Source organism: Leuresthes tenuis, unplaced genomic scaffold, assembly GCF_036924035.1.
Source record: "Leuresthes tenuis unplaced genomic scaffold, fLeuTen1.0.hap1 SCAF_12, whole genome shotgun sequence".
Lineage (NCBI taxonomy): Eukaryota > Metazoa > Chordata > Actinopteri > Atheriniformes > Atherinopsidae > Leuresthes > Leuresthes tenuis.
In genome coordinates, this window is record NW_027325366.1 from 22,587,744 (window position 1) to 22,606,375 (window position 18,632).

General features: G+C 41.5%; 3 protein-coding genes across 3 annotated transcripts; 2 read left to right on the top strand and 1 right to left on the bottom strand.

The window, feature by feature from the left end:
- Positions 1 to 1,103: 1,103 nt before the first annotated feature.
- Positions 1,104 to 3,960, top strand: cytip (cytohesin 1 interacting protein). The gene is made up of 9 exons (XM_072397142.1): positions 1,104 to 1,114; positions 1,212 to 1,451; positions 1,697 to 1,746; positions 1,944 to 1,998; positions 2,139 to 2,241; positions 2,450 to 2,543; positions 2,649 to 2,715; positions 2,946 to 3,012; positions 3,236 to 3,960. The coding sequence occupies exons 2-9, from the start codon at positions 1,284 to 1,286 to the stop codon at positions 3,712 to 3,714; spliced, it is 1,083 nt and encodes a 360-aa protein (XP_072253243.1). The 5' UTR covers positions 1,104 to 1,114; positions 1,212 to 1,283; the 3' UTR covers positions 3,715 to 3,960.
- A 1,572-nt stretch (positions 3,961 to 5,532) lies between these two features.
- LOC140319487 (uncharacterized) lies at positions 5,533 to 7,064 on the top strand. Its single transcript, XM_072397141.1, has 2 exons — positions 5,533 to 6,247; positions 6,340 to 7,064. Exons 1-2 carry the CDS (start codon positions 5,692 to 5,694, stop codon positions 6,708 to 6,710), a joined length of 927 nt encoding a protein of 308 aa, XP_072253242.1. The 5' UTR covers positions 5,533 to 5,691; the 3' UTR covers positions 6,711 to 7,064.
- A 13-nt stretch (positions 7,065 to 7,077) lies between these two features.
- Positions 7,078 to 13,093, bottom strand: LOC140319486 (polypeptide N-acetylgalactosaminyltransferase 5). Its single transcript, XM_072397140.1, has 10 exons — positions 11,665 to 13,093; positions 11,419 to 11,585; positions 11,139 to 11,258; positions 9,698 to 9,833; positions 9,440 to 9,559; positions 9,213 to 9,330; positions 8,802 to 9,131; positions 8,448 to 8,528; positions 7,958 to 8,110; positions 7,078 to 7,728 (listed from the first exon to the last, which is right to left on the bottom strand). Exons 1-10 carry the CDS (start codon positions 12,696 to 12,698, stop codon positions 7,588 to 7,590), a joined length of 2,400 nt encoding a protein of 799 aa, XP_072253241.1. The 5' UTR covers positions 12,699 to 13,093; the 3' UTR covers positions 7,078 to 7,587.
- Between the last annotated feature and the right edge of the window lie 5,539 nt (positions 13,094 to 18,632).

The window sequence follows — 18,632 nt, forward strand, 5'->3', positions numbered from 1 at the left end:
TGAGGAGGATTTGAAACAGGCAGCGCATGTGAGAAAACTGTGGTGTACAGATATGCAAATTACACAAGAAGTTATTTCTGCTAAAGGCGACAACACCAGCCTCCTATGATACATACTTTTTCCACATAGTAAAATTGCTGTTAATAAAAAAATCTGTTAATGCTTTCATTGAACTGATGATTTAGAAATAAAACAATATTTCAAGTAATATGTGCAAGTATATCACCTTTCAAGGATGATTTCAATGAGATGTGCTTATATTTTCCAGGAGTGTATATATCATTAATGTCCTCTGAAACTTTAGTGCTATCTCTTTATTGAAAAGCAGGAGAGTAAATTGGTTGCTATCAAATAAATTCCTTTCCGTACTTAATGTAACAACAATGTGGTTGGGGATTTGCAATGTGCTGTTCCAGACAGTCCCGTGGTTAGTTGGCCACTGGTGTGGCTGAGGATCAATGGGGCAGAGTGGACCGCTGTGAGGAAATCTGCTAGTTAAGGAATCTTTCAGCGGTTTGTGTACTGTACAGAGGTCGAATAGTTTTCGAATTACACTGGAGAGTTAAGTATTCAAGTTTGAAAATGCTTTCTCTTTTCCTGGTTAAACATTGTTGGGCTTCACTTTTGAGAGCATGAGTGTTGTGTTGGCTTCCTTGAGCCATTGTCCCCCTGACTTCTAGCTTGCCTGTGTGTGATTTTTCATTTGATCCCACCATGTCTGATGCCTTCAGCTCAATGACCCATGCTGTCTGTTTCAGGAGCGTGACACTAGCCCTGAGCTAAATCAGCCTTTTGTCTGTCCTCATGAGACAGGTCTCCTTGCTTGGCAGAGCACAGGACACAGGCTCAGACTGAGGCTTAACCCATTGAGAAACTGAGAGTGGAACATGGTGGAAGCAGGTGCTGGTGTAGGAGTGAGGTGGCAATTTCTCATGCATTACTGATTTCTGACAGACCATAAATCAAATTGCTAAGACTGCAAAAAGGAAAGGGGCTGTTTGAAGGGGAATTATACACAATAGCCTCAACATTCCCCAGTCCTTTTCTTCTCGAAACAGCGGACCGGCACTTCTCAAGAAAGAGAACAAAAAGTTTAAAGGAGGTGAACAGGAAAGTAGGTATGTGAGGCTGTGATCTGCAGATGTAGGTCCACCGCAGCAGTCACATGACGAGGATTTCCGCTTTGACACATTTTGTTTTTGGCTGCACAGCAGGGCAGAGCCACACAATCACTGAGGAACTGCTGTAGTAGGACATGATGGTGCTTTGAGGACTACTCTACCATGCAGTCTACAATGAATTTCAATGGACTTCAACGCCAGGCCGACCAAGAGAATTACATTCTGGATAACACTCTGAGGAAGAAAAGCTCTCTGTGGCACCGGCGTTCACTGAGGGGAAACAATGATCGACACCGGCAGAATGCTGGTTCCCTGCCCAGAGTTTGCAAGGTGAGACAATAACTCAAGTGTAATTCATTACTATCACTCACACTTGCACAATTTTAGTCTGTGAAGAAAGACTTAAAACCAAGGTCAACACTGACATTTCTTATTAAGTTTACTTTTTCAATGAAAGATTACAGATGAAAAGAATACAGCGACAGGCAAAAACTATTATATTAGATCTACAGCTTCCTTTGAGGGTTAAAGTGGTTGTATTGTTTTAAAGAGGAACTGTATTTCTCCTTTTGCAGCCCAAACTAACCCACTCAAACTCACTGGTTGACTATATGGACCCACAAAGGTAGATATATCAGATTTAATGTACATTTTGTTGTAGGTTCGGCTTTACTTTTATTGCATGTAAAAGTCTGTTCATGGGATTTACTGAAATTTTAAAATGCATTTTTTTTCCTTTTTTTCCCTTGAGCGAGATTTAAGCTGATTAGAATCAGTTGCAAGAGTAACGGTTATCTATTTTTCCATTGCTTTTTTGTGCAGAACTCCAGTTGTACTGGAAAAACAAGACAACAAAACATTTGGCTTTGAAATTCACGTAAGCTGAATCACATTTACTTAACAACAAAGTGCTGCAAATGATAATGACTTTTGTATCTACTCTGTAGTTGAGATCAAATTTTTGTGGAAAATCACTGTTTTGTCAGGTTTTGTGACCCAACTATCACTTGTTTGCAGACCTATGGCTTGCAGCTGAGAAACAGCTCTGCAGTGGAGATGTGCACCTTCGTGTGCAAGGTGAAGGAGGACAGTGTGGCTGAGAGCGCTGGTCTGACCGCAGGTGAACCACCCACTTCCTCCCAACCCTACAAAGCATTTCATACATGCACAAAAGCGTTGAGTAAAGATTGACTGATATATCATTTACCAAACATGTAAAGTCTGCACACCAGCCCACCTACACACATTCACATTAGACGCAAACAAAACCCAGCTTCTCGTAACTGATTAGTTCCTTTTTTTTTTTTCCGCATCCCCATTTGCTATAGGCGATATCATCATCACTATAAACGGTGTCAGCATTGAGGGACTGTCTCATCAACATGTACTTGAGTTAATAAAAGAATCAACCAACAGTCTAAGGTGAGTGACAAAAAAGGACGAACAACCAATACAATAACTGATTAGAAAACAACAGTATGACAGCAATGTTTCTGTGTGTAACTGTGTGTTATCCTGTGTTTCCAGGATGGAGACTGTGTGTGGCAATGTTGTCAAGCAGATAGAGCTGAAGAAGAGACTGAACCTGCTCCAGGTGTGTAGCTTGAAACTATTCTGTAGCTAAAAATGCCTCTCACTGAGCCACAAACACCCACATGAAAACAAAAACTGCTATGCTGTGGTTTTCTGCAGGCTGACCGGCTGACCTCACTTTCCATCTAAAACCCCACTGTTTAGGCATGACGTGCTATACCTTTATAGAAATTAGAATTACACATGAAGATTACACTGGAAGCATAACTGTGATGTTTTCTGCCCATACAGCTGTCACTGCGTGAGAAGTGGATGGAGCTCGAAGCGCTTACATTACAGGAAAAAGGTCTTATGCGAGGTGAGAGCTTTTGCTCAGCTGTCAAACCACAGCACTTCCTTTCTCACAGACACTCTCATTCCTCCTAAGTGACATTGTTTAGTCTATAATGCGAAGACGTGTAAACTCCAGAAAAGACAGATAAAGTTATTCCCCTGATAAATGAAAATACAACGGAAGCTGCTGACGAACATCCTGTTGCAAATTTCTTGTCAACTACAATTTTTTACTGTTTCTTTCTCAGGTAACTTAAATGACAGCAGCCTCAACCTCCTGGTGGACTCTTCAGCTGCTCTCAGCTCCCCCATTGGCCGCTGTGGCCGGCGTTTTTCCAGCGACAGCAGCTACAGGAGTGTGATGACAGATGACAGTGACCAGGCTAGTGTGTTTGGGGATCTGAGCTCACCCAGCCCCTACAGTGCAGCGAGCACCACAGACGATGGCTGCTTCTTCTCCAGAGACTTCCCTTCACAGGGCAGCTCCAGGAGGGCTTTATCGAGCTCCAGCCATCCACACCAAGCCCTCAGTCGTTCCAGCAGCTCCAGCCTGGCCGGCAGCAGCAGCTCACTATCTCCTTCCTGGGAGGAAATGCGGACCTCGTCGTTGTTTGGGACTCTGCCCAGGAAAAGCAGGAGAGCCAGTGTGCGCAAACACATCTTCAAGTTAATTCCTGGACTCCAGAGATCAGTTGAAGAGGAGGAGTCGGGAACAGCCGCTCACTGACTTGTTGTCTGTGCTCCTTGTGACGACCTGAAACTAAGGGTTGGCATAAAGGGTTCGACACACTCTAAACAAGTTGAAGAAATAAAGACACTGTAATGAAGTGTTTCCTAAGACTTAATCCAAACGATGATGGACTTTTAAAAACAGAACTTTTGTAAATGTCAAAGTTTATCCTAAAGTCCCAACCGCAACAGCATTATGAAAACGGACGTGTGAATGAATGTACTCACAGCAGACTGTAATGTATCAGTATAATGAAAGAAATTATGTATCCTACTAACTTGAATGAAAATGTTTGTCCCTGTGCCATGATCACAGAGGGATTAGCATCAGAGCAGCTTTAACTGTAGCAGAAGTCGTCATGTATCATGTTAAGGTTCTAAATGAGACTAATGTCAAATCACAAATCATCATTCCGTTTTCAGTGAGGTAAATGTGTAAGCCGCACTTAAAACACGTTCAGGTGCACAAAACCAAAACCAAATCTCCAAACTGTATAGGTGGCTGCTCAGCTCAAAACAGGATGTGGGTATGAAAGTACTATCTTTTCAGTTCCAAATATACCTTCCAGATCATATAGGCTCATTTTTTTGTCCTCAGAAACTGTGAAATTGATGAAATAGAATTCTGCATCTTTTGTCTGTGCACAAAAATGATGGTTTGTAAAGATTGTGTTTTTGATTCATGATTTAGCTTCTGCAATCTATTCAATAACACATATTGCATGTATAAAAAAGGCTTCAGAAAAACGAATAAACTTTGATTTTATACACCCACCAGTGTATCACCCTCACTGTGAAGTTATATATTCAAGAAAAGGAACAATACAGTGAACCGAAGATATCTGTGCATGAATCAAGTACACGTATTGTGTCTGTTCATCCATACAAAAGCATTAATGACATATAAGAAAAGCTCGTTTCACATCAGTAGCTGTTAGGGCAAGACGCCTCACTCGCTTCCTGTGATAAGTTTAACTTCTGCAACTTCCTGCTGTACTTAAAGAAAGAGAGCTCATGACAGTAACTGGACACCACAAGATTGGGAGTTTTTTTTCACATGATAACAATTCATGATGATGAAAACTGCTGATAAAAAGATAACTGTGTGAGGGCTCATTTGGATTAGGTCTGTTATGAAAAGCAGCTTCCAAGCACACAGACAGAAATATCATTCATTTTCTTACAACAATGTGAAAATTCCCTGCCACATCTTAGTGGCACCCCTATTAATAAGAAACTCTAAAAGACTCCTTGTGACAAATATATTCTACAGTAATTTTTTTTTAGTTTGTAAAGTGTGTAAACCGTCGACTTAATCTCTAACAATTGGCTGTACTGTAAAAGCTTGTGTTACTTCTTAATATAAATTCACTGAAAATGAACGACGCATCATAAAATTGACATGCAGAATCAAAGAGCAAGCCTGTACTCAGTTAAGTGAACCTGGTTTTGCTGTGCAAACAGTAAGTTTACAGACTGTTGCATCAACATTTCAGGTGCCCTTAAAGGCTTAAAGTCTTTACATTCCTAAAACTCAAAACGTATCAGATCATTGCCTCAGCACATGTATAGAACCATTGCTCTTTCTGGCAGCAATACAGTGTGTGGTAAACCTACAGAAGAATGTTAATCCAGACTCAAAATGTTACAGAAAGAAGGTGATCACCAAGCAGAGATTTGAAAATTAGTACAATTGCTCCATATGCAGCTGCCAGGGTCACAATGAACCTTTGTTGGGCCCACAACAAAACCCCTGTTCTTCAGTGATTGAATAAACACGCACATTTACATCGTACAAGCACGAGAGAGCACACTGCACATCTAGACCTCGCAGTGCCGACTGAGAGCAGAGCTCTTTACAATGGAGAACGTCACGCTTGTAGGAGATATGACCACATTTAACTTTTGATTCCACAAAGAGCATTAGATCAATTTAATAGTTTTTTAGTTTCACTGGAAAAAGAAAACCAGACAGATGGAAACGAGATCATTCCCTCCAGATGATCCTAAACTCAGAGTAAAGGATGATGTACAGGCATCCCAGGTACTGCAGATAAATGGTGGGAGCACCCTTGATGCATGCAAGACGTCGGAGGAGCCTGAGGAGAGAGATGTTTGGTCCCTGGAGATGGGAGATGACTCTGTGTTCTACAGTGATGAGGAGCAAGCTCATCAGGAAAGAGAAGTTTTAGTGTCATGTGACTTTGGTGCCAACAAGTGCAAACCTCTTTTCAATAGTGTGGCAGACTGTGAAACAAATGAACAGCAGGAGGACGATCCTGGAGAAGTCATTATTTGCAAAGACAATTCAGAGATGGAGAAAGAAATGGCCAAGCAGGTCACTTGGACTGAAGAATTCCAAAAGCTGCAGACACCAAAAACTGAAAAAATGCATGCATCGGAGTCTGGAGAACCAGCTGCAGAATCTGATGGGACTCCAGGGAAGTTTGTGAGATCTTGTAAACTAATTCAGAGACCAAACTGCACAGACATGCGCACACAACGTGAACAATATAACTCTGCGGAAACAGGTAGGAAGGGTTTACTGTTTGGTGAAACTCATTGTTTGAAAGTAAGGTTTACAGAATGCAGAACGTATGTATCCTTTTACTTCTCTACTCAGTGAATCGACAAATTAACGAGGAGGAAGCAACGCTAGAAGCCCGGCCATCAAACCTAGACCCGTTCAACGTGCTCAGTCAGGAAAGTTTCACAAGGCTGAATGTGGAGGCAGGAGTCCCTAAACAGCTGTCTGGTGCTGATCACCAGAACTCAGGAGACAGGCAGCTCGAGGTGAGCCGGAAAGCCGAATGCAGCTTTCCTCAAAACCACACCTCCGATCCCTCCACCCTGCATCCCCTGAAAAAATCGGGCTGCAGCGCTTTCAACCATCTCACTTCCTCCAGATACAGCACTGTGTCCTATCGCAGGATCCGCAGAGGCAACACCCAGCAGAAGATACAAGACTTTGAGTGCATGTTGCTAAACCTGTAAAGGACCTTTTAAACTGACCCCTCAAAAAAAAAAATTAACAAAAAGGACATCAAATAAAGTGTGCCATATGCTTACACATTTACTCGTCACTAGTGTTGAAAACCTATGATGTAAAAATCCAGTTCATAAGGTCCGTATCTAATCATCCCCGTACTGCAAGGTTACAATGTGATGATTTTGTGAAGGTAACTATAGTTCAGGCAGGTATTTGAGCCCCCCCAAATTCTAATGCCTTCTCATGTGGAATTAGAGCTTCAGTACGTTAACCTGTAGAGTAGAACCATGAGGTTTTGTGTTTACATTCTTTCATGCAAAGAAATGTCCTGAGGAAAAGGAATAAAACAATAAAGAAATACCTGCAATTACATTTAATTTTCTTTCTTTTATTTCTCGCTTCCCCATCAATTTCATTTAAAAATGTTTTGATACCAGGTAGTAAAATCATGAAATCACAGCATAGGTTCATTGAGCGTATTGAACCAATACTCCCCTCTAGTGTTAAAAAAAAAGGAGAAAATCATCAAAAAAAAGAAATCATCCACAGGGCTAGTTTGCAGATCAGAACCCAAACCTCAAGAATGTAGCATGTAAACCCCAAAAAGCAGCATGAAGTACATGATATGCATAAACACAGATCTCTTTTAAGAAGAAAAATAGAAAAACATTATTATCCTTTTCCACAAAGGCAAATCTCAGTTCTTTATTTTGTTAAAAAAAATGATTCCTCTGGCCCGAACCGCCTGACTAATATCACACCAAAGTGCCTTCATCTTCCTCCTGTCAGTCACGTTCTGAGTCTTGACCACAGGCCACACTGAAGACGTGCAAGGCTGATGGAAGTCTCTGTAGTGTAGATCAAAAAGCCGTCCCAGTCTCATCACAGAGCGTGGTAGTGCGTGAACTGCCACTTTTGAAAAGTGTTGCTGGGTTCACACGGGTTGAGACGAAGAGAGTCGCCCTGAGGTTCAGCCTCCAGGCACATGTGGTGAGAAACAAACTCTGCTATGAGGTGCTCCGCCTTGACAAACACAAAACAGGAAGAGTCATTAGCGAACAAAGCTTTGGCCTCAAAACATGTTTTTTTTTTCTACAGCACAAACTCTCAACCAACATTTCGCTTCTTGAGGATTTGGTGCGCGTCTTGAGTACATTCTTACAAAGAATTTCGAAAAATGAAAGAACCGTGAAAAGCAAAGGAAAACAAAGACAGCCCGAGGAGGCAAACGGCACGTCCAAAGTCAACCCACCAGAGCCGAGTTGGAAGATTTGTGGAACCAGCGGAGTTCGGGTTTGGTGTTGTCGCATAGTAGCAAAGCAAAGCCTCTGGCCTTGCTTTTGGGGGCAACACACAGGTCATGCTGCCGAATGTGCCTCATCCAGGTGTAATTAAAGTGCTGACTCTGAATAGAAGGAAACAAAAGGAGGAGAGTTACCCGCATGTAATTATGCTGTATGTCATGAATACTATAGGATGCTGGGAGACGCCTCAGTGGGGCTGATCCAGATCCAAAAAGACCACATTTAGAAAGCTTTGGTCTTGAGCTCCACCCTTGTTTATCATGGCTTCTGTCCCATCTCAGACTGACTGTGTTTCTGTTCTGTGTCTGTCTGTAGTTTCCCTTTTTAATGTCACTTTCCCCATAAACTGCCACAATCGCGAGCAAAATTTGGCATTAAAAACATGGAGAGCATTTGCCAGTTTGTGCTGTCAACCAGTTAAATAAAATGAATTCCTACCTGCTTGCTGAGATCACACGTCTCAAAGAACAAAGAGCTTTTCTGTAGGGCGAGGCATTTTCTCAAACCACGATTGAAGACCTATGAAAAAAAAAAAAAAACTTAATATACAACTTTTGCAAAGATGAAAACTGAAGCACTGGTTTAAAGGATTCAGTTGACAGCGATTCTTTGTTCAAACAGAGCACAATTAAAGCCATTGTTTGGGTAGGAACACTGGCGCCATGGTGGAAAAGCACAAGATGCTTTCATTTCGACACAGGATTTAGGGAATGATTCATATCTAAAGACAACACAATAGCGACGTGAGTTTTAAGAGACAAAAATCACACAGGCAGTAGCATATCCACATACCAGGCCCTCAGCTTTGGCTAGAGGAGCATTCATGTCGGGGTACACATGATCCAGGTACCACTTGAAGCTCTTGCATTTGAGCCTCTTCCTCAGCTCGATCTGCTCGGTCAGGTTGCCAATGTCGATGAACTTCCTATCCAGCAGGTGGTGATACCCCTGGCCGTAGAAAAGGTCCTTGTACTCATCCAGCCAAACTTCGGCCACCCTCGCCAGGTTACGCTCTACCGTCTTCTGCCTGTCCTTTGGGAATTTATAAGGATTCTGTCCTCGGAAAATGTGTCCCACCCGGGAGCAGGGGATAATCTCAATTTCTCCTCCGCACATCCAGATCTGTTCAAAATGGCAACGCATGAAAAAACACCTGGGTGATGGAAATAAAAATACTCAGGGATGACTTAGATGGAGGTATACCTTAAAAGAAATCTCCATGTTCTCTCCGCCCCACACATCCAGCCCGGGATCATAGGCACCGAGCTCAAAGAAGTATTTTTTGTCAATGGAGAAAAGGCCCCCTGCCATAACTGGGCATCTGCAAGATGAAGTAAACATAACCACAAATGAGCCTAAGGCAGAGAAACAATAACAAAAATAATCATTTTAAAACACAAAGCGTAGTTAGAAGGTGGCGAGGGCCGTACCTGATTGGATCCGAAATGGTCATGTTGTTCTTCTTAATGTACTCCTCTGGCAACGGACTCCAGCCAAACACCAAAGGCCATTTGAAAATACCTCTTTGGAAGTTGTCAACAAGCATATAGCTATGGAAAAAGAGGCGAAAACACAAGTTAGAATAACAAGGTAGCTTTATTGTTGCGTCGGGCATTCGGTGTTTCTCAACAGGAATTTACTTCATGCACGTATTGGTCGGTCACTTAAATGTGGCATCATTCAGTCACCTCATGTCTTTATCGCTGATGACCTCAATAACCGGGCAGGGCACTTTCTTGCGATCGAGATAGATCCTCTCCAAGAGCGGCTCCAGCCAGCCCACGTTACATTCAACATGGGAGTCAAGAAAGGTAAGAACCTCACCTACATTTGAGGAAAGCAAACATCCTGCTGCAGTTAAACAAATACAGCTCGACATCTGGATTTTTACGACATTGTTGCAACCACCAAGACTTATGATAGGTTCTTAAAAATCCATATGGCTATCACAGCAATAAAGCAGCAATTACGTTTTTAGTACATCATTCCAAGCGCAGGAATCTGGCCTAGAAACACAGCAATTTTTAAGCAGCACGTACTTCAATCCAAGGACCATAGACCTTGTAACAATATGAGTTTTAATAGCACCGTGACACAATTAAGGATGTTGGGATGGGAGTGCCGTCTTATCAGGAATGCTCTCATGAAAAATGTGACTGCCACCCTTGTTGCCTGGTTAGATATGATTTAGTTTGGATTAAAAGAAAAAAAAAAAAAAAGTAGTTCAAAATGACAATATTTGGGAAAGACGGGAAATGAGAGGAAAAAAAAAATAAGAGGATATTATTGAGAGAAACTGTCTCATGCGGCCGAGCAACAAAGCAAACGTCAAATCCTCTCAGATTTCTGCTCATGACAAACGACTTGTTTGGACAGCAAATTTACATGTGGATGCAGGGTGGAAATGTGAAAGATCTAGCCCCCTTTTTTGGTTTTTACACTTCCCAATACATTCAGCTGTGTGCCCATTTTGTAAAGTTTTTTGATAAAAAAACATTTTTCTAGCAAAAAAACATTTTTTCCTTAAATTGATGACAGGATATGTTTAGAATTTCATCACGTCGAGGAGAAATGGACTTGGAGACGATTCCAGAGGTTAGCTTTATAGTATGAATGAATGAATGAATGCATGTATGTTTAACAAGGATGATCCTGAAGGTTTTTCATACGAAGAGCATCCTCTGTGTGAGCAGCGTCCTCACAACAGGACGCATAAACAATGCAAAACATCCGAAACATCCAAAATTCAATGCAGCGTGACAATCGACTATCCAGTCACTGTATTCCTTAGAGGCTTGTGAGGCAAGTGCATAAAAATGAGAGTAAACAACTCACAAGGACGTACTTGATAAATGAGCAACAGCTCATTCTAGTTTCTTACACTAGGCCTTGTTAATGCATGCAGTTTATGATCAGATCGCATCAAATGCATGAAAATGTTCTACATTATGGTACTTAAGGACAGTGGGGGTGCACTTGTGTCTGACTAGCTTAACGACATAATATGACATCATGTCAGTTCTCATACTCTCCCAGTTATGTGGGACTTACTGTCACCTTTACACACCCAAATTAAAGCTCATGTTCAGAATACACTGCCTGAAAAAGATCCGCCTCGACCGTGTTTACCTTTGGCAACAGCAGCTCCTGCCAACCTGGCTCGGATCAGGCCCTGACGCTCCTTGAGGCGAATGATTCGCACTTTTGGGAACTGGGCCATGTACTTGTCCAGCCGCTCCTTAAGATGGTCTGCCAGGGTTAAAGCGCACGGTGCAGTTAGTTTACGGGTAATCATAGAGAATTATCAAGAGAAACAACCTTCCCCAACGAAAAACGATCCAACAATTCTTCTCCCCACGAGTTCCTTAACTCTTCACTTTAAAAAATCCCCACGAGGGAATCCCTTTACCTTTGCTGCTGAAATCGTCGACCAGAATGATCTCTTTGAGGAGGTGCGGTGGCGATCTGTTGAGCACACTGTGCACGGAGCGGAGGAGCGTGGACCACACCTCATCCACAAAACAGAAAATCACGCTGGTGGAAGGCAAGTCATTGTGGACCAGATTCTGCCCACACCTGCACACATGAAACAAAACAGCTGACTCAGCTGAGCAGAGAGAAAAGACTGAGGAGTGATGAGCAGAGGAGGACTCACGTTTCGGGCCTGGTGTCGGGAATGGCTCGGTCCACTGGTATCTGGTCACTGAGGTAGACGTTAAAGTGGCCTTCGTCCCATCGCTTCTTCACCTCTGCATCTTCGCGACTGGCAAGATATACCGGCTGTCCGAACTGGCCCACCGCTTTAGCATCTCTGGGAGCGTTAGTCGCGTCCAGAGCCAGCACTTTGTGGACACCTGGTCTTCTGACAGCAGTAGAGTTATCCCTGGAGTTGCCTCCCGCTTGGAGGCTGATTTTGGGCTTTAAGGGATCTTTCTGTGCATTTGGGTTACTCCCGTCAGCTGCTCCAACCCAGCTTTCCTCTTTTCTGTTTGCATCCTTGTTGGGAGTTTGGTGAGATGTTGTTTTACCGGGGTGTGTGTCCTTGTCCTGATGCTGTCTCACTCTTGTTCCATTCTTAGCGAGCCCATCCTTAACTGTCCCGCTTGTCTTCACTTCCAACTTGTCTTGAGCCTTTTGTGCAAAGTGTTCTTTTTTAACGAGTCCCTCCTTTGAAGTTGGTTGGTTTGTCTGATGACGTAGTGGTGCTTTGGTTAAATTAGCCACTGCTACATTTAGATCCAAGTTCACTGCTTTTTTCTCTGCAAGGGCAGCGTCATTAACAGGCTTAGAAGCTACAAGTTTAGAGCCACCACTTTTGACAACGCTATCTACATTCCCCTGATTGGAACTCAACTTCTTGTCCAACAACATTTGATCCTGCTGCTTACCTCCATGTCTGTACACTTGGGCGAGTTTGATGCCGGGACTGGGCGGTCTCTTCCAATCATGTGTGACAGCCACCCTCTGCACCGGGTGTTTAAATCCTCTTTTCATCAGCTCCGTCACCCTGGACCGCTGCTTGACCATCTCCCTTTCTCTGATCACACGCTCTTTCAGCAGCTGACCGTTGGCATCGTTTATTGATATGCGGAGAGCAGCCATGTCAAACAGCAGCCAAATGACAGAGGCAACGAACACAAACGCCAGGACCCTCCCACTCCCCCTCAAGTATCTTCTAAGCTTTATCATTCTCAGTCTTTTAAATCAAATAATAATAATAATTAAAAAATTAAATAAATCAAACCTCCGCGTGGAGTCCCATATTGAGAGAGTCACTTCTGAGCTGTTGGCAAACTTTTCTCGTCCGTGAGGAAGTTAGCTGCTTGCGTGGCATGCTGGTAATATTTCACGGAGCCGCGGCGGTAATCACAGTTGTCACTCAGACATCCAGCGGGCTCTGATAACCGTGGTGCAGCACAATGGCACAATACAGGGACAACTTGTCCATACTTTGTCGCTCCGGTCACGTCCAGCCGCCTGGAAACATGACGTCTGTGTCGAAAAAATGACAAAACAAACAACAAATAAACTCCCTAAAAGTGCGTTCGGGATCGTTGGAAAGCCGTACCGACCCGCAAGTTCTTTGACTACTACTATGAGGACGTAGCAACTACCTTCCACTTGGTCAGTAATCTGATTGGACAGACGAGCGGGAGCGTCTCAGCCCGCACGACGCTACAGAATTAGCCGGAAAAGCTAGCAGGAAGCTCTGTGCCACACCTTCAAAAGAAAGCCTTCTGATGTTTTTTTTTTTTTGAGCAAAGTTATTATGTTGAGCAACATAATCGTTGAAATACGACATGTACCGCTCAAGAAGTGTACTTAAAGCTTAAAAGTAGTTCTCTACATTTAGTTCCCTCCCTGCCACGTTTAAAAACGTTACCAAAAAGTTAGTTTACTGTGTGAAATGTTAATGTGTGTGTAAATACACCCTAAAGAACAGCAACATCACAGATATGTTAAGTTTTTCTGTGAATTATCATTATGAGGGGTTCACTTTTCATAGCTCTTCACCTTTCCAGTAGCACGTTTACTCATATTACATAGTCCTCACCAGGAAACAGTCCTGGTTTGTTTCAATAGAAACCCTGGACTTTGTGCACCTTTAGACCTCGTATCTCTGTGTTTCCTTGTTAGAAAACTTCCAGCTGACGAGGACTGAATGATGCACATTATTTCTCCAGATTCTTTGTCAGCTGCTGTTCTCACCGTGAGGGCTAATGACCTTGAACAGTAGGGTTATCGCAATTGGACACAAGCTTTTACCATGTCAACCAAGCTAATATGCAGCGATTAGAACAATGTCAAATGGATAAAACTCTAAAAAAGAGAAACTGGCTTGTTTGATTATCTTGAACGGGAATGGCCGTTTTAAGTTGAAAGTATTTTTTTACCGGAAGCGCTTGTCGACTCGAACTGCTGAGGCGCCCTCAAGTTACATTGGGAAATTCATAGTCTGCCACCAACCTGTAATCCATGGTGTCAGCTTTCAAGCTATGTGGTCAGATGGCGTCGCGGGTTGACAGTGACTGATATGGCTAGAGCGTAAGCTAATTATTTGCCCACTTTATTTCAAGCACACTAAGGCCTGAAGGGTGTCAGTGGAGTCTTTACATAGATACCTGTTATTAGGCTTGACGCGGCTGAGTGAAAACGTGCACACGCCTTAAAATGTTGAATGACTCGATGTACCATTAAATACGCCTATACTGGTGCTTTCCTAAAACAATGCATACTTTGAGTAGGTGAGTTTATATTCAGTGACCATTTAACCTAGAGGGAAGTTCATATTTACATTTTTTGTGTTCCCGTGTTGGTCCAATGACGCCAAAGCCTGCCTGCTCATGTGTTCATTTTTAAGATCTAAGATTAAGGTGGATGGTGGCCTTGATTTTCATAACACACCAAAAATATGACGACTATTTTGAAAACCTCACAATAAGAGGGAGTTATAAGGATAACCCATGAAAACAAACAGACAAAACAAACAGCATTTGTGGAAATATCCCATCAAAGCTTGAAACACACAAACAAAACAGACACATTTACAGATATTTTTGAAAATATTCATCTACGCAACTACAAAGAAACATTTCAGAATCTCTTGTGCTTTTGTTTAATTTTCCTTTGGGAAATTTACAGAGATAAACTAAACGATTAACTGTAAGGCTTTGACGAACAACTGCTTACACTGTAGTTACAGAAAATATGTCTGTGAAAGAAAAAAATCTGAAAGATAAGAAATAAACAAGATCGCTCAGTCAGAGAATAAAGGTAGATTCCATTGGTGCCTTGGATGATATCTTTAAAAACATGATAAAAGTACCCAAACAAAACTGTCTATGTAGTTTTACCAAACATCTTTGGTTTATGTTTAAGTTTAGCCTAAACACTACCAAGAATTGAAATCATAAACTTAATAGTGACATCAATATAAAACTAATGCGTGTCTGCAATGTTGTACAGATACACATGTACAATCACATTTGTAAAACCTGTGTTACTGCAGCCATTAGGTGGTGATTAGTAGAGGCAGCGACAGGTTTTCCTCTTCATCAGCAGGCCTCTCTTGGGACAACCAGTGGCTCCATCCAGCCTATTAACAGTCCCCAACAAGAGGAGGGAGGGGAGTGGTACCTCCCATGGTGCCTGCCCTTAACCACGCTACACACACTTTCATTAGTGTGTTAGCTAAATGATTGGCCTCAGGATAGCCCCCGAGCCTTGCAACGCACGTGCAAGCTCACTGGTCAAATTATTCATTTATTCACACACTCTTTTCCACATTCAAACTCTTGGTGGTATAATACTATGGATTTGGTTGTGTTTTGTCTAAAATGAATAGGCAAAGGGGTTAGGAAACACTTGCCAGGCAGAGGTGACAGAAGAACGAGAGCGAGTCTTCTTTCACAGTGACAGCACCTGCAGTCGAACTAAAAAGACACGCTGGCAGGTGCGTTTCAGTCAAAAACGTACTGAAGCTGAGACAATTAGTCAGTTACCTGAGGAACATGGGAATAGTTTTGTCAAGACAAGTCCATGTTTTTTTTCTTAGAATGACACTTTGCTGATGTGTTCTGTAAAGTGGCAGTTTTTCATTTTAGGTTTGTTCAGAAAAAAAACAATCTAAGTGACTAAATGTGACTTCAGGAAATTGCAGCGGACATTTTCTAGCAATTGGACAAGCAATAGATTCTTGAGTTGTTAATCAGGAATTAAAGTTACCACAACCTGCTGCCTTCATTTTCAGTAATTCAGACTTTGTACGTAATGACTTCTATTTAATTCATAGCTACGAATTCTAAACATTCAGTACACCAAGTTGATATATTTTTGTTGATTTTTTGCTGCCTCTACACCTTAATGCAGATGGTCCTTTAGAGGTTATATGAAGGGATACATATTCATTATCATTGCATTATCAACTGAAAATCCACTTAGAAATAATCACTGCTCAAGATCGTCGATTGCTCCATGTTGAACCAAAAGATAGAGTTAAATAAATGCACGACCGAGAGGTCGTTGTTTCACTCAGTGAGTCCCGCTAACTTTAATTGTGCTGCTTGACCTCAGTGCAGTGGAGTGAGTATTTGGGATGAGTGTTCAAAAATCGAGCAGGCAGCAAAAGTACCTGCTTTCCCCACAAATAATGTTTGAATTTCCATTTAAATGTCTCCTGAATTAGCTCTGTATCTCAAGTATCTGTAAAAAAATCACAGCTTTGCTAGTCTTGAGTTTTCAGTGAGTCAGCCTGGCAAGAAGGCTACACACTTAATAAAAGACACGTGAAGTTAAGAAAAAAAGACAATTTCTGGCATCAACGACGTCTGTATCACAAGCTGTCATGAAGCTTCTCTTCAAAAGGATCAGTCAAAACTGAGCAACGTGGAAATCTTACATTGACACTGGAACGTGTAGAATGATCTAAATGTACTTGTATCTTATCTTTGGAACATGTTAATTGGACCCTGGAATTAAAATTACAACAGTTGGTCTGTGTAATTTACATAGAGGTCATGTTGTGCTAATACGACACTCGTTGAAATAGACAGCCAGCGACAATATGGTTAAGTCTGACCCACTGACATTTTCAGCTCCGAATTATGCACATTGTGTGAATTAAATTAATTAGAGAATTCATTAAGAAATATGGCTTGTGGAAACGAGTATAATATTTAGTTATGTGATGTAATTTTCTTTCATTGTTTATGCTAATTTGTTTTATAACACTTCCTGCGGTAGTTTCCCCTCCTGTACTAACTATGATGTATGCAATTTGTTAGCCATTTAATTAATTATGATTAGAATTACTGGATGTACAGCTTGTTTTGACAGATGGTTCCCATCAGTGAGACCTTTGCACAATTAACTTCCAATTTCTTTCAGTTTGTTAGATCTTGGAGTTTGTGTTGGAAACATCTTCTGCATATGCATCGTTTGAAAGCTTTGCTCTGAATATACCAAATAAGAAATTACCTGTAATTTGCTCAATAACGTAAAGCATGTAAACATCATTCATTCATTTCATGTTTTGTGTGATTTGGCTGAGATCTACTCACTTAGTTAGGGTTTCATTTGTGTGTAACTGTCATGTGTCGCTGTTTGAGGTAATTGTGGGACTCACAGATTGTTACTGTTTCTCTCACTAAACGAGAGAACCATAAAATATTTATTGACTGCTTTACTGGAGTTTTCCTCTTGATGATTTACTGCATTGACTTATACACTTAATTAATGTCTGATTTGCAATAAACATGTGATTTTACACACAGCTTTTTATCTTAAGGGTGTAACACACACACATCTGCAGTCAAACCTATAAACGGGAAATCTGGGAAGCTGTGCAGGTGCACCTTTGCTGTTGTTGTGTTCGTCCACAAGATGGAGCTTTAGCTCTGTTCAAGTTGCTCTGATGTGAAGAAGATCCTTCAGACTTCAGGACAGAATGGACATGAAGGACTAAAACAAATGCAGATTTAACAGTATATAAGTCATGAAAATGATAACCAAAACCTTAAAAACAATTTGCTTTTAAAGCACTGCCATACACCTTCAAATATTTGTTTTGGTTTTTAATCTATATTGATATTTTGAATAAAACTGCGATGATTTTAAAAAGTGTGTCATGATTTGGCGTGGAAGTGTAGGTGCATTGTTTCATATAATTATACGGAGACCTCGTGGTTGACTCGAGGATGTTCTATAAACCACAGTTAACCTTTACTAATGGATTTAGAGCAAATTTAAGATATTTTTTCTTCTGCTTGGCAGATCTAGTTGTCACAGAGCAATATGTAGCAACTAGTTCTGTGTTTTTAGTAGTATCCACAGAGAGAGAAAAGGAACAGAAGCAACTGAACAGGAGCGTTAATTAGCTCAAGCTCCTGTTTGTCTGTGTCGTTAGGAAATGCTTTGATAACTTTGAAATTTTTTAAGAAATGTCAATTCTGTCAATTCTTTAATTCCAAATTATTTTAATGGATTTGCAGCTTATAATGTAGAATTATAGATGTTTAAGTCTCTGCATGACAGACCAGGTAATATTTCACCAAACTGAATAATGCCTGTTTAAGTAGTCCAGTTTTTTTTCTTCTTCTTCTTTTCTTACCATGTGACATGAAGGTGATACTGATTTGGCTCCCATTGGATATGGCTTAATGTCTGACATAAAAAATAACTACATAATTTGTCTCAATCCAGAGGGCTGACTTGGCATGGACAGCAGCAGTCCTAAATGTCACCCTGTAATGAGTTCTGGCCAAAGGTACACAGTTAGGACAGTGCCCGCTGGCACCTGGGATGCCCACTGGCCAGCTTTTTACCCCACAGCCATTTGGATAACCCCAGTTTTCTTTGTGCACACTGCCGTACACGATTTGCATCCAAACAAAAAGTTTTCGTATTGTGAAGTTTCCTTTTACCCAGGCGATGAAGTCATACAGAGTAAAGAATATGGCATTGCCCTCTAACAAAGCAGGAAAAGGGTGGATAATATCGATAAACAACAGAAAGGAAAATGTGCAGATTTGGTAAACCCCCTGTGCCTCTCAAGGTAAATTTATGCACAGAAGATACAAATGATATGTGTGCAGTTCTGTAGTTTCATGGTGCCGCATTTATGAC

Excerpts from the sequence above, each read along its gene's own strand:
- cytip (XM_072397142.1), top strand. The coding sequence starts at position 1,284 with ATGCAGTCTACAATGAATTTCAATGGACTTCAACGCCAGGCCGACCAA. Across the intron at positions 1,747-1,943 it reads GACTATATGGACCCACAAAG|AACTCCAGTTGTACTGGAAA; the intron begins GTAGATATATCA and ends TTTTTTGTGCAG. Across the intron at positions 2,716-2,945 it reads AGAGACTGAACCTGCTCCAG|CTGTCACTGCGTGAGAAGTG; the intron begins GTGTGTAGCTTG and ends CTGCCCATACAG.
- LOC140319487 (XM_072397141.1), top strand. The coding sequence starts at position 5,692 with ATGGAAACGAGATCATTCCCTCCAGATGATCCTAAACTCAGAGTAAAG. Across the intron at positions 6,248-6,339 it reads ATATAACTCTGCGGAAACAG|TGAATCGACAAATTAACGAG; the intron begins GTAGGAAGGGTT and ends TTCTCTACTCAG.
- LOC140319486 (XM_072397140.1), bottom strand. The coding sequence starts at position 12,698 with ATGATAAAGCTTAGAAGATACTTGAGGGGGAGTGGGAGGGTCCTGGCG. Across the intron at positions 9,560-9,697 it reads ATCAGCGATAAAGACATGAG|CTATATGCTTGTTGACAACT; the intron begins GTGACTGAATGA and ends CTTTTTCCATAG. Across the intron at positions 9,132-9,212 it reads ACATGGAGATTTCTTTTAAG|ATCTGGATGTGCGGAGGAGA; the intron begins GTATACCTCCAT and ends CATTTTGAACAG.